This window comes from Accipiter gentilis, chromosome 8 (genome assembly GCF_929443795.1).
Source record: "Accipiter gentilis chromosome 8, bAccGen1.1, whole genome shotgun sequence".
Taxonomy (NCBI): domain Eukaryota; kingdom Metazoa; phylum Chordata; class Aves; order Accipitriformes; family Accipitridae; genus Astur; species Astur gentilis.
In genome coordinates, this window is record NC_064887.1 from 39,694,075 (window position 1) to 39,707,785 (window position 13,711).

At 60.8% G+C, this 13,711-nt stretch overlaps 2 protein-coding genes across 2 annotated transcripts; one reads left to right on the forward strand and one right to left on the reverse strand.

Annotated features, from left to right (window-relative positions):
• The first annotated feature begins 83 nt into the window (after positions 1 to 83).
• AMH (anti-Mullerian hormone) lies at positions 84 to 5,698 on the forward strand. The gene is made up of 5 exons (XM_049808003.1): positions 84 to 1,852; positions 2,903 to 3,081; positions 4,047 to 4,170; positions 4,334 to 4,520; positions 4,695 to 5,698. Exons 1-5 carry the CDS (start codon positions 1,249 to 1,251, stop codon positions 5,608 to 5,610), a joined length of 2,010 nt encoding a protein of 669 aa, XP_049663960.1. The 5' UTR covers positions 84 to 1,248; the 3' UTR covers positions 5,611 to 5,698.
• A 28-nt stretch (positions 5,699 to 5,726) lies between these two features.
• Positions 5,727 to 13,711, reverse strand: LOC126041944 (junctional sarcoplasmic reticulum protein 1-like). Its single transcript, XM_049808377.1, has 8 exons — positions 13,670 to 13,711; positions 13,042 to 13,117; positions 10,394 to 10,440; positions 9,341 to 9,503; positions 8,642 to 8,794; positions 8,497 to 8,559; positions 8,194 to 8,339; positions 5,727 to 8,028 (listed from the first exon to the last, which is right to left on the reverse strand). The coding sequence occupies exons 1-8, from the start codon at positions 13,709 to 13,711 to the stop codon at positions 7,504 to 7,506; spliced, it is 1,215 nt and encodes a 404-aa protein (XP_049664334.1). The 3' UTR covers positions 5,727 to 7,503.

The window sequence follows — 13,711 nt, forward strand, 5'->3', positions numbered from 1 at the left end:
GTATCACTGGGGGCCGGGCTGCCTGACCTGGGCTTGCTCTTGGCCAGTGCCCGGCTTGTTTCACAGACCGTGGGGGGAGTCTGTGCTTGCAGCCCTGCAGCTGCGTGCCCCTTTGATGGAGGAATCAAAGTGTTCTCCTCTTTTGCTGGCCTGACACGGTCCCACCCAGAGTGTGTCCAACATTTGCTGGCTTTCCTGCTACGCTAGAAGCACTTTGCCTCAAGCTGAGCTGGCTCGATGCCTGAATCAGCTTGTGTGGGTCTCCCCTTTGCCAGGAGCGTGTCCTTTGTCATAGCTCCCATAGAAGAGAGGTCCACCTTCACTAGCCCTTTGCTGTGGTGCCGTTTGTCCCTCTCTGGTTCGGCTGCGCAGTCCGTTATATGACGTGCTGTAGGCAGATCCTGAGCTCTGAACTGCAAAGTCTTGGAAACTCAGAGAAGGGTCTGAATGTGCATTGGAACTTTTTGCGGGTACCTTTCCCCCTGCCCTCTGTGCCAAAAAAAGGAGATACCTTGGGTGGGGGGGAGCTTTCTCTGGGGTGGCTTAGGTAGGTGGCATTGGTGATTCCAAGTGTTGACAGCGAGTATTGGCATCTCATAGAGGGGAAGTCCTTACAATACGTGTGTTGTGAGACTTTCAAAGTCAACTCTTAAGTGATCAAGTCATCAGGCTGCTGCTGCACCTGTGAGATTCTCCTTCACAGCTTGAAGCAGTGTGGGGCTCAGGAGATGTGTTAAGAGCCCCTGCAAGGCGGCCTCCAAACTGCAGAGTGTGGGGTGCCAGCTGAGGGGGGAGGCTTTCCATACATTTACTTAGTTTCTGCCCATTATCTATCTCTAGCCCTCTCCTCCTAGTCTGGCTAATTCTTCCCTCCTGGTGTTTCACTGCTGATGGGAATAGTATGTGCCAGTCCCCATGAAGATCCAAGTCTACATGTCCATCCTCCTTTAGAAAACATCTGAAGTCAAGGACATGCATCCCGATGAGTAAAAGAAACAGCTTTAATTTTTTTATGCTTCCAATACTAGATGCAAACCCAAAAATAGAACAAAAAAGTTTCTTTGAAACATCCCTCCCTCGTCTCTAGCGTGACAGCCTTTGAGTTTCTCAAGGGAGGTGTGTTGTGCATTGTCAACTCAAGGCCACGGGTTTTTAAAAGGGAGACGCCGTCCTCCCCTTCCGCCCAAGTGTTTTGAGGTGCGTGTGAGCAGCTCTAACAACTGCGTTGGGAGTAGCTGAAGTGAGAACATGAAGGCTGCTCTTCAGGTGCTTTTGCTATGGCTGGTGCTGTTGCTTCCCTCTGCAGCACTTCCAAGAAAGGGGAGCACTGGGGAAAGGATTTCCCCAACTAACCAGCTGGAGCTGAGCCTGCCGGAGGAGCTGGGACTTGAAGCAGAGGAGAGAGAGAAAAAAAATGCAAGTTTACAGGAAAGAGTGAGACCGAACTCTGCGGGAAGATCAAGGATGACTGCTGCTACTCGCCTCTTTTCTAAGCCTGACCCAGGAGCAAAATGCCTCCAGGGGATGGCTGAGGATGGGGGCATCGGCTGGTCCGGCTCCAGCCTGCACCCGTGGCCACTCGGGGGGCTGGAAGGGCCCGTGTGCAGGGTGAAAATGGACCAGGATGGGCTGACCCCGAGGCACCTGGAAGTTGTGGGTGTTCTCACCCACTATGAAAGCAGCTTCATCAAGCTGTTGAGACAACGCACCAGCTGGGATGAAAGCTATCTCGAGACCTTCGGGCTCTGCCCAGCCGGGGAGGCAGATGCTGCTCTCCATCCCCTGAAGCACATCCACGCGCATGTGGTGGAGCCGGGGCAGGACCGCTTCCTCGTGCTGCATCTGGAGGAAGGTTGGTGTGAAATCCCTGTGCCGAGGCTGAGCGGAGCAGGGCGAGCACAGGGCTCGGGGAGGCTGATGCTGTTTGCTTGCCCTAAATCAGAGATTTAAACACAGAATTAAACTCGGGGGGTTGGCTTCCTTGTAAAATTAGCAAAGCGATGCAGTAATATGTGTATCTGGGTACATTTTGAAGAAGTTTTAGTAGCGATGATAGCTTGTGTGCAACCGGGTGCCTTGTCCCTGCCTGTGACTAATGCACATGTGCCTCAGTCTTGGTAGCTTCTGCTCTGCTTTCGAGATTATGAGCGTTTCTCACTTTATGCCTTAATGATGTGGATGAGGATCCCATCCCAACTCTGTCTGACTGGGAAAAGAGAGGAGACGGTTGGATGATAGGACGGTTGGCATAAGCCTGGCTGCTCGCCAATCCCTCATGCTTGGTGCTGCCGAGGAGCAACCTTGGCAAGGTCCTGGGCTTGCTTGTGCAGCTTCAGCCTTAGGCGAAAACCAGTGACGCACGTTCCCCTGTCCTGTCTCAGTGGTAAATGCTGTGCTTGAGGGAGAGCACAACTCTCAGTTTTAATCCAGCCTCCTGTGTAGCAAGAGGGTCATGGTTGTTTCTCTCCTTGAAATCTCTTCCTCCTCGCCTGGATTTTGAATTTTCAGCTGAACTTGCCAGTGCTGGGCAGCTGGGGAAGCGACTTTTCACCAGGCAGTGCTGCTGGCTGCAGTGTGATGGCCACAATGTCCCCGAGCTACTGGAGGAGCTGCCACAGGAGAAGAGATTTCCAGGGGAATCTGCCCGTGAAAATTTGCCAGAGCCGCTCTGGGAGCGAGGCAGCCCCCTGCTCGCCGGGGCTGCAGGGTTTGCCCCGCTAACCACCTCCCTGAAACTGAGGATTTGCTGTGTCCCTCCACCCTGTCGGCTCCCATCCCGGACATTCTGGCCACCGCATGGGACCGGTGCTCGGCCCCAAAGCTCCTTCCTCACCCATTGCCCCCCCAGGAGCCCTGTGGCTGCTGGAAGGGCGATTCACCCCCTCTGTCTTCTTCTTTCCAGTGAAGTGGGAAGCCCAGGCGAAGCTGCAGTTCAAGCTGGTTTTCCAGGCAGAGGTGGGCCGGTCGCTGGGAGAGCTGCGGTTCGCCTTGCTGCTCTTCTACCTGGGCAGCCGAGAAGGGCTGGGCACCAGGCGTCGAGAGGAGCTGCTGGCCACCGGCATGGGGCTGGCGAGGGAGCAGGTGGGTGGCCACGGCTTGGGGTCGGTCCTGGGTGCGAGTAGGGGTGGTTGGAGGGGGGTGTCTCTGCTCTACTGGCCCAGCACTGTTACAATCCCCTCCCAGTCCTGTGCCGTCCCCTCCCAGTCCCTTTGCCATCCCCTCCCAGTCCCTGTGTCATCCTTCCCAGTCCCTGTGCCATCCCTTCCCAGTCCCTGTGCCATCCCCTCCCAGTCCCTGTGCCATCCCTCCCAGTCCCTTTGCCATCCCCTCCCAGTCCCTGTGCCATCCCCTCCCAGTCCCTGTGCCATCCCTCCCAGTCCCTTTGCCATCCCCTCCCAGTCCCTGTGCCATCCCCTCCCAGTCCCTGTGCCATCCCCTCCCAGTCCCTGTGCCATCCCCTCCCAGTCCCTGTGCCATCCCTCCCAGTCCCTTTGCCATCCCTCCCAGTCCCTGTGTCATCCCCTTCCCAGTCCCTGTACCATCCCTTCCCAGTCCCGTGCCATCCCCTCCCAGCCCCTTTCCCATCCCCTCCCAGTCCCTTTGCCACCCCCCCCCAGTATCTCTGCCCTGCCGCACCCTCCCGCCGGCCCCAGCCGTGCCTGAAGATGGTGCTGTTACCCCGTCCCCAGCTCCCGGCAGGGTCAGAGGGACGGCCCCGGGCACCCAGCCCCTTCTGGGGGTCCTGGCTCCCCACCTACCCCCGGGGTCTCCGGCCTGACCGGGGGCAGCAGCCGTGGCACCTCTGCCTGGCTCAGCGGGTCTGGGGCCGGGGTCACCCGGGACTCTCTGCCCACCCGGGGGTCCCGGGGTCTCCCTGCATCCCACAGCATCCCCAGAGCAGCTCTTGGGCTGGCTGGTAGCCAACTGGTGGGCCGCTGGGGACTGGGTGACCCAGAACCAGCGGGGGGGCTCATTTGAGTGCCCCCCTCCCGCCGTGACGCCTCACCCACGTCCTCGCTCCTTCTGTGTCTTTTGCCTCCGTGCAGAGCCTCTGCCTCGCCAGGGACACCCAGTACCTGGTCCTGGGAGCTGCCGCGGCATCTGTCACCCGCAGCAGCGAGCAGCTCACCTTCGAGGCTTCCCTGGCCATCAGGCGCGGTGGAGAGGGAGGTAGGGATGCGGGAAGGCTGTGGCGGCGAGGGACGGCCGTGTCTGTGCCCTCTGTGTCCTGACTTGGGCGTTTGGGATCCTCTCAAGCCTGTCTGTAACGAGGGGCTATGAGGATGTGTGGGAGATCCCGGACCACCGTCCTCACGGCTCTTCTCCTCACCAGGTACCCCCTTGTCCTCCACGGAGACCCAGCAGCTCCTTTTTGGCTCCGATGACAAGTGCTTCACCAGGATGACTCCTGTCGTGCTCCTGCTGGCCAAGTCACGGCAGGAGGAAGAAGTGGCTTTGGGTCCTTTTTCCTACCTCTCTGCCGAGGGGGTGGTGGACATGGCTCCGTACCCACAGCTCAGGTCTGTGGCCCTCGCTGCAACCATGGAAAAACACAGGGGCTGGGAGTCAGGGGGGGAGAGGGGCAGCTCCAGTCCTTCTGCTGCGGGACTGGGGTGGGAGGATGTGGGGCAGGGCCCAGTGGGACCCCTGGGGTACAAGGGGACCCCGTGACGCTCCCTCTGTTCTCCTTGCAGCCCACCCCAGGCCGGGACCGAGGAGCTGCTGTCCCCCACCGCCCCAAGCCAAGCCAATGCTTCATCGTTGGCACCCAGTGGCAGCGGTCAGTTCCTGAGCATCCTGACCCGATTCATCCGCCAGGTCCTGAGCCCCTCCAGCGAGCCACCCACCCAGCCCAGCTCCCGCCACTGGCTGGACTTCCAAGTGATGGAGACCCTTCCTCACCAGCTGCTCAACCTGTCGGAGGAGGCGGCCCTGGAGCGTCTGGTGCAGTCGGAGGAGCCTTCTGTGCTGCTTTTCCCCCAGGACGGTGGAGCCGTGCTGGAGCAGCACTTGGGGGACTGGCAGCCAGAGGGAACCGTGCTGCAGCTGCTGTTGGGCAAGCTGCAGACGGTCATCCAGGAGCTGAAGGACATCTCGGCTTTCCAAGCCAACATGGGGCTTTTCCAGCATCTCCTGAGCTTTTGCTACTACCCGCTGGGGCCGGGTGAGGGTCAAGCCGGTGAGCAGCCGGCCGGCTCCAGGAAGCTGCACACGCTGCTGCTGCTGAAGGCGTTGCAGACGGTGCGGGCGCATTGGCAGGAGCGGAGGAAGGTGCTGCGGCAGAACCGCAGCGCGCGGCACCAGGCCCACTGCCGCCTGCAGGAGCTGACCATCGACCTGCACGACCGCAAGTTCATCGTCATGCCCACCGTCTACGCGGCCAACAACTGTGAGGGTCCCTGCAAGCTGCCCCTCTCCACCCGCATCCCCAGCTACTACTCGCACACGGTGCTGCTGCTGGGCATGCAGGAGCGGGGTTCGCCCCTCCAGAGAGCTCCCTGCTGCGTCCCCGTCCGCTACTCGGACCAGCTCATCATCAGCCTCTCCACGGAGGGGCTGGAGGTCCGCAAGTTCCCCAACATGGTGGCAGAGGAGTGCGGCTGTCGGTAGAGGCGCCTGCCCGTCTCCCTGCTCACCCTCAGCCTGTTCCCCCCTACCCAGGTTTGCCCTCGCAGCTCCGGAGCTGGTGCTTCTCGCCGAGACGGGAGCTCCCCGCATGTCCTTTCCCCACAGTTTGGCTCACTAGCGTTGCTCTGGTTCTAGGTTTGTCTGTAGCCGTGCTGGTCCCTGGGGGCTGCTCTGCAGCGCGGCATTACCCTGCGCCGGCTGCAGATGCCGGGGATGCCCGAGGTGCCTGCGGGGCCATCATGGGAGAGCAAGGCTTGGTGGATCCAGCCAGGACCACACTTCTTTATCCCTTGCCTTCTGTTCCTGTAGTGGCTGGGTGGGTCAGTTGTTGCTTCCTCCAAGCCCCCCCCACCTGCAGCATCCTCTGGCCGTTTCCCAGCCCACGGCCCATCGCTAAGCCCCTGCCGGCCACGCAGCTCCACCTGCAAAGGCAGAACAAGAGGCAAATCCCCTCGCAGGGACCAGCCTTTATCTGGGGACCTGTCCCCATGTGAGCCAGGGGCCATGGTGAGCCGCTGGCAGTGGCTTGGGGCTCCCTGCTGGGTCATGGCTGCAGCGCCCCGCGCTGACCCCACTCCTGGGATGCTGCCAGAGCTGGGGGGCGAGGGGAGGGAGGGACGGAGGGCTGAGATTGGGGAGCGATCCCGTTACACCTCCTGGGCTGCTCACACCATTAATAGGAGCGGGTGCAAACGGCTGCCAAAGCACCTGCTCTGTGTCCCCGACAGTATCAGCGTGGAGAGCCCGGCTGTCCCCAGATCGTCTTCCCAGCTAAGCCCAACCCTCAGTGAGACCTGCTGGGGCTGCCGCAGGGTCCAAATCCCTGGAAAGCAGCTCCTGGGCTCGTCCTGGCTGCAGCCTCACCAGTGCTGGGACCAGCTCTTGGGCTTTGCAGCGTTGCCATGGGGCTGGCGGGGGCATGGCCAAAGGCTGGCACACACTGGCCCCGTCCCACAGCCCACGTGGGAACCGGGGTTAGCCCTGAGCCCTGTACATCAGGGATAGGGGGGGCACAAAAAACCCCCACACAAACATAACCAGGGACAAGCTCTTTTGTTTTTTTGGTTTTTTTTAAAACATTCAATTTAATACCTTATTAAAAATGAAAATATTTTATTTTAACCTCTATTGATTTAGCAAATACTTAAACCTGCCGTGGGTTGGGGCTGTGAACGTCTCCTGTAGTTGCTACAGCGCTGCGTGATTTTGCACTTGTGTTTTCATTCCTAAAAGCGACTCTGTGAAGGCAAGGCCCGAAGGGATCCCCGGGTGATGGGCTCTCCAGCCCTGTTTTGTTACCAGCAAGCTTCGCGCCACCCTGCAGCAATGGCACTGGGGCCCGGCGAGGTCAGGGTGGTCGTTTCCCTGACATCCCCCTGAGGATGCGTGCAGCCTGGCTTTGTTAACCCCAAATACACTCCTCTCTTGATTTGCTTTGAATAAAACCATTAACTGAATTAAAGAGCTACAGAGTCTGGAGACAAATTCTGTTCACTGGGATCCCTGTGCCCACTGCGCCGCCATGATGCTTCAGGGACCACGGGTGAAAATGAACTGCAAGAGAGATTTCGGGTGGGGATGGGGAAATAGCGCGAAGCCCAGAAGAAGAGAAGATCCTTCCCCTGGTCCTTTCAGGTTGCCTTTGTGCATCTAATCCAGGGGGGGCCCAAAGTCCCCAGGGAGGCTCGTGCCAGGCTCCCAGGCTGCTCTGCCGCTGCTCGGAGATCCTGGAGCGCTGCCTGTGCTGCCCACGCCGCCAGCCCGGGGATGTCTCCGAAAGCGGGCAGGGAGCGGTAGGGTGCCCTTGCCGGGAACGGTGGCAGGGTTGGGCCCCCCCCGGGTTCAGCATCATCGAGCCCCTCGGTCGCCCCAGCCTCAGTCGCGCCTCTTGCCCTCCTTGGGCCTGGCAGTGCCGTCCTTTCCCGGGGCGGCTGCCATCTCCCAGGGCTTCCTGCCCTTCTGCTGCCGCCAGTCCCTCTTCGGGCTCTCCCTGTCACCATCGGCCCTGCCGGGACGGCCCTTCCACCCCTCCTTCCTGGGCTCATCCCGCTCCCGCCGGCTCTCCTTCCACTCCCGGCTCCGCTTCTTTTGGGGTTGCTGCTCCAGTTCCCGGGGGGCCCGGGGAGCTCTGCGGGGCTTCTCCCCCTGTGCCCTGTCCTTGGCTCGTGTCTCCCTCCGGCTGCTCCGCTCTGCCTGGGCAGCACGCCCCTCCCGGACCTTCTCCTCCTTCTTCTCCTCCTTCTTCTCTTCCTTCTTCTCCTCCTTCTTCTCCTCCTTCTTCTCCCGGCTCTTCTTCACCTCCGTCACAGCTGGCGGCACCTCAGGGACATCCGTGGGCTCTTTGTCCGCATCCTCCGGTGCTGAGCGGCCAAACCACTTCTTGAAGATCCAGGGCTCTGCCTGCGGGGCGGAGGGGGAGGGGATGGAGGGTACCAGGCGGCGGTGATGCAGCCCAAGGGATGGGGACCCCTCTCCATCCCTCCCCCCAGGGATGAGATGCTCCCCCCTCCCCCCCCAGGAGGTGCCCTGAGGATGCTGTTTCTCCCCCCGACCCTGGATCCATACCAGGTTGCTGTCAGCATCACCATCATCATCACCGTCATCGTCGCCATCGTCGTCACCATCATCGTCCTTGAACATGCTGCTCTCTGGCTGGGCAGGCTGGGCAGTCACCACTTCTTGGACCTCCTCCTCCTTGGTGCTGACCACCTCTGGGAGGGGAGAAGGACAGGCCACCGTCAGGAGGGGACAAGGCTCTTGGCGTGTGGTGTCCCAGACGCGGGGTCCCAGGGCCACCCCAACCTGGGACATGGTTCCGTCTCAGGCTGGATCGAGGGGATTGGGGCAGCCCGGAGCATCTGAACCCACCATGAAGGGGAGGCGGTGGAGGGTCCTCCCTGCCGCGGCTGACTCCCTCCCTGGAGCACGGCGCTGGAAGAGAGGAGGGGAGAGGAGGCAGGAGGTGGTGGCAGGTCTGGCCACCCCATCCCCCTCCGTCCGGCTCCCAGCTCACCTTGGAGCACCTGGAAGGTGACGCTAAGCAGGGCGACGACGGAGGCCACCAGGATGCACTTGTTGAGAGTGAGCCCTTCCCAGAGGAGCGGCTCCTCTGCGGGGTCCGGGCTGGGGGGCTCCACCTTCCTCTGCACGGGGAGGCTCTTGGGGACTGGGGACCCCCAAGGAAAACAGCGTTACTGGGGGAGCTGGGAAGCGGCAAAGGGCTCTGAACTGGGCAGGTGCGAAGGGCTCTTAACATCCTTCTGCACAGCCCATTCCAGGCAGGGACAGGGGCATGGGCAGGGGCAGGAGCTGCCTGCCCTGCTGCCGCCAGCAGAAGAAGGTGTTTGCATTGCAGGGGTGGGGAAAAGAGTGTTATGGGGGCTGAGTCCGAGCTGTTTGGGCCACAATGGCATTACAGCATCCTGGGGAAAACCTCTGCCCGTGCTCCCGGCCCTGCTTCTCCATCCCCAGCAGCAGATCTGGGCTGGGATGAGGAGGAGGAGTGGGATTTGGGAGGTGGATGAGAAGCCCCATCTCCATATCGCTGAGCTCCCAGGGGACTGTGGAGAGCAGAGCTCGTCCCATCATGGGTCTGTGGCCAGACGGTGTCTCCCAGGCTGGCCAGGGATGCAGGACAGGGTCTATGCCTCTGTGGCCACCTGGGGTCAGGCTGGCCATTTTGGGGCAGGGAAGGGCTTTCCTGCACACCTACCTGGAGGGCCAGCAGTGCCGCCTTTGGCTCCCACCTTCTCCACCCGCTTCTTCTCCACCGCTTTCTTGTCCACGCCGAGCGGCGCTGGCTCTGGCATACTCAGCTCAGACTTGTCCAAATCCTGCTCAGAGACGCCAAGCTGGGTCCTTGCCTCTTCTAGCCCCTGCAGGGAGGGCCATGAGTGTGGCTGGGGGTGTAAGAGCATCGCATGGCCCCGCGGGGAAATCGAGCAGTGTGGCTGGGTGGGATGAGGGGCATGGGGCATGTCTGTGCCCCCTCCCAGAAGAAGGGGTGCTCAGCGCAGCCATGGGGGGACCCGATCCCTGCGCTCCGCAGCCTGGTGTCACGGTCCTGGGGTCCCCCCGGGGCTGAGCCAATGTTGCCACCAGTCCCAAGTGGCACTAACCAGGCTCATCACCGGCTCCTCGAGCATCTAACTGCAGTGCATGTATTTGCATCAGCAGCCTTAAAACACGCTGGATTTTTTATTTTTTGTTGTTGTTGTTGTTTGCTAAGATGGATTTAGCCACTAGCTGACTCTGTGCAGCAGAGCAGGCGCTGGGATGTGGCCCAAGCACATATGGGTGGGCTGGTGGCTGCTGACCCCTGAGCTGGGCTTGAGCCAGTCCACCCCAGAGTGGCCCTCGGGGCTGGATTCGCCATGGTCACACATATCCACTGAGGGCAGTGGGTTGGATCCAGGGCACGCTCACCAGTGGAGTCAGCGTGGCTGGAGGAGAAGGAGCACACTGTGCATTGGGGTCTGGGCTTGGTGCTGCTGGGGATGGGAGGTTTGGTGGCCGGGCTGGCTGCTGGCTTGTGTCAGCGGCACCGGATCAGTGCCGCGATGGAGAGCTGCCCACCGGCACGGATCAGTGACAGTGACAGCTGAAGGACGCGGACTTCGGCTCCCCTGGGATGGACATGCTGCAACACCCTGCAGAACCCTCCTGGGCTGAATGCCGCTGCAGGACAGCACCCTGCTCAGCCCCCCGCCCCGGTGCAGGGAGCCCCCCCGGCAGCCCCCCCGGTCCCAGCACACTGCACACTTACATGGGCTCTACCACTCTCCCCGTCGCTGCTCACTGGTGCATCAGCATCTGTTAAAGAGAAGCCCAGAGCGGTTCATTAGGTGGCGAATTTGGGGATGTGGGAATAGCCAGGGGCTGGGGGTGCGTGGTCTTCCCACTGCCACCCGCCAGCCTGCAGAGTGGGGACATCACAGCCACATCCCCCCCCGTTAGAGCAGCCGGGTCACCCGTGGAGAGAGGTTTCAGAAGACAGGCAAAAAACCCCCCCGGCCATCGTGGCAGCAGCTGGCAAGGTTGGGGTGTAAAAGCAGCAGCGTGAAGGTCAGAGGCTGCTGAACCCCAAAATGTCACCATCCTGGATATCCCCAGGGAGCTGCAGTCGAGGGGGATGGTGACCTCCCTGCCAAGGCATACGGAGGGGACGAACAGCCCAGAGTGCACACAAACACCCTGAAAACACATGGCTGGAGGCAGCTCAGGATCTAGCCTAGAGAGCAGGACAAGCTCCAGGTACCATGGAGCAACCAGACCACAAAGAAGACCCCAAACCACCCAAGAGGACCAGGAAGCTCAGGGATGACTCTCAGGTCTTTTCCCAGATGTGAAGCGGGAGAGAAAACTGGAGGGTCCCCAGGGCTCTGCAGCAGTTCGACGCACTGAAGGGCTGGGGAGCGTGCCAGGCTCCTCGGGGTTTCTCTGCCCCTGGGTGAGCTATGGGGGGGGTGAGGATGCACCAACAAGGTCCCAACACCATGCAGCCTCAGCCTTCTCAGCACCTCCGAGTGCAGCTCTCACTCATGGGGATCCGGATGCCACATCCTTGCAAGCCCTCACCAGAAGGAGGAATTTTTGCCCCCTTTGAGCCAGATTTAGTTTATTTTCCCCCAGTGGAAGAATGAACGCTGAGAAAAAAATACCAGTTCCCAGGACAAACTCTAAGATGTGATACTGGAAATAAATTAGAGGAAATCTCTTGGCTGGGAACCATGGCCTGAAAGGTATTTGCTTTCAAGAGGAAATAAAAAAAAGTCCTCAGTTTTGTTATAGTGATGGTGAGTCTGGTCCTTTCTCTGCTGGGAAGTGAAGGAGCTCCCCCAGGATTCTTATGTTGGCTAAGGGGGTTGCCAGCCCCAGGGAAGGCACAAAGATGGAAAGTTTTTCCTTAAAGAGTTTTTCCCCCAAGTGCTTGTCATTTTTTGACCTACACAGCTATTCACACTTTCTTTGAGCAAAGATGGGTGTGAGGAAGATGGAGGAGGGCACAAGCCTCTGTTCCTCTTCACCCTGGCCACAGCCGACATCCCTGCGGGGTCGGTGCCGCATGGGTCCCACTCGATGCCTGAGGTCACCCTGTGATTTCATGGTGTCATCTCTGCCGGGCTGAGCCCTATCCTGCAGGACCTCGAGCATCACGGCAGTGATGCTGGCACAGCCACAGCCAGCACCTCCTGGCCACCGGCTCATGGTGAGGACAAGGTACCTCTTCTCCCGTCCTTCCTTGGCTGCCTCTGAGCACTTCCCACCCGCCTGAGCAGCTCATCGGTAGCCTTGGGGCATCCCAAGTTTTTCTCCAACACCTCACGGGACCTGCTGCCATGTCACTTCGAGGGACTCTCACTAAACCAAGATGGATAAAACAAATGCCAGGCGGTCAGCAGGCAGCAGCACCGGCGCTGGGCAGCAGTGCCCTGCAGCGCACAGCCGGCCCACCACATCCTCGCTGTGGTCCCCAGTCCTTGGCTGAGCTCAGGGCCCTGTCACAGGGTGCCAGACTGTTCCCACACCTCCGTCCCTTGAGTTTCTCCCAGACGGAGGAGCCCAAACTGCCTCCACCCCCCGGGCACGTTTCCAGGTTTTGCCGCGATGGCTTCTGGGCTCCGCGACAGCCACGCTGCGACCGGGCAGGCAGCCATCCTCCCCCTGCACCAAGTGCCCCACAGGCGTTAACTCGGTCCCAGAGCTGACCGGCTCCGTGTCAGGGTCTATTCCCCTCCGGATGGGAGATGGGGATCCGTGCCCTGGCAGGAGGCAGATGCATTTCAGGGCTCTACAGCCCACGCGAGATCCTCATCCCCAGCCAGGACGGGTCGTGTCACCTGCAGGAACAGGCTTCCTGGGGCCGGTTCCTATCGGACCAGCGCCGATGTAACATCCCAAGCAGGGCAGGGATGGCCACCGATGCCAGGGACATTTTGCCCACGGCAGGGCTGATCACTCAGAGCCCAGCTCCTGCCCTTGGCTCACACCGACTCCTGCCCAGGAGACCTCCCGTACGACTGCTCGACCCCTCCATCCCCTCCCCGGCGCTGCCTGCGTTCCCACTCCCTCGGACGCATGCTCCGCATGCCAGATCCTCTCTTAAATGCACAAAATTGCAGACACTCAACGAATAATCAGCTCCGCTCTGCTGTCGCTGGGACTGTTCCTGCACAAGCTCCTAAGGTTGCTTCTACCGCTGACTCACATCAAAGAAACTTCCAAAAATAGTCCCCTCGCCTGCCCTGCTCTCCCTGTGCACGCTCGCATGGCAGCACCGGGACAGGCCCCGTGGCTCCCATCCGCTGCCGGCCGGCAGCGTGCCCAGCGCTGCCTCGCGGGCGGTGCCCGTGGGGTGCCCCACGTGAAAAGGGGGGGCTAACTGAAAGGGTTAAAAGCCACAGAAAGTCGTACCTGGGGCTCGACCACCGCCGCCTTGCCTCCAGCCCCCCGGCCGGCTCTGGCTCTCCGGGGTAATATACAGCAACAGCTGCCGAACCGTGCCGGAGCAAAATAGCACCCAATCACCGGGAGCCGGAGCACCCGCGCCCCAGCCCCAGAAAAGGCAGTTTAGCCCCAGGCATCGAAAGCAGGGGCTGCGGCTAGCAAGGCGGGTGCAGGGGCATGTGGCTTTCAAGGGCAGCCGGGACATGGCTTGTCCCTCTGTGAGCCCCCCCCCCCCCCCCCGCCCTCCATGGAGAGCAAGAAGAGGGGAGAAAGGACCGTTTGCTCCCCGACCTGGGGTCTCTGAGCCAGCTGTGGGATGGACACGGGTGTCGGGGATTCAGAGAGGCAGATCAGAAATCTGCCAGGCATGGTTAAGAAGGTGGTGGGAGGGAGAGAGGGGAGAGGAGGAGCAATCCCCTGGGACCAGCAATGCTTAGACAACCCCAGTGAAAACCACTTTTTACCAGCGTTTAGGTCCTTTGCCCTCCGACTCCTCCGATTTTCCCGCTGTAGCGGTTCCTGCAGCCAGGTCCCCAGGAGCCCTGCTGCAGCCACAGGCACCTCTTGGGGAGGCAGGGAGGGATGTGATCCTCACCGCAGCTTCCCGCTCACACGAGGCAGCGAGGAGATGAAGCAT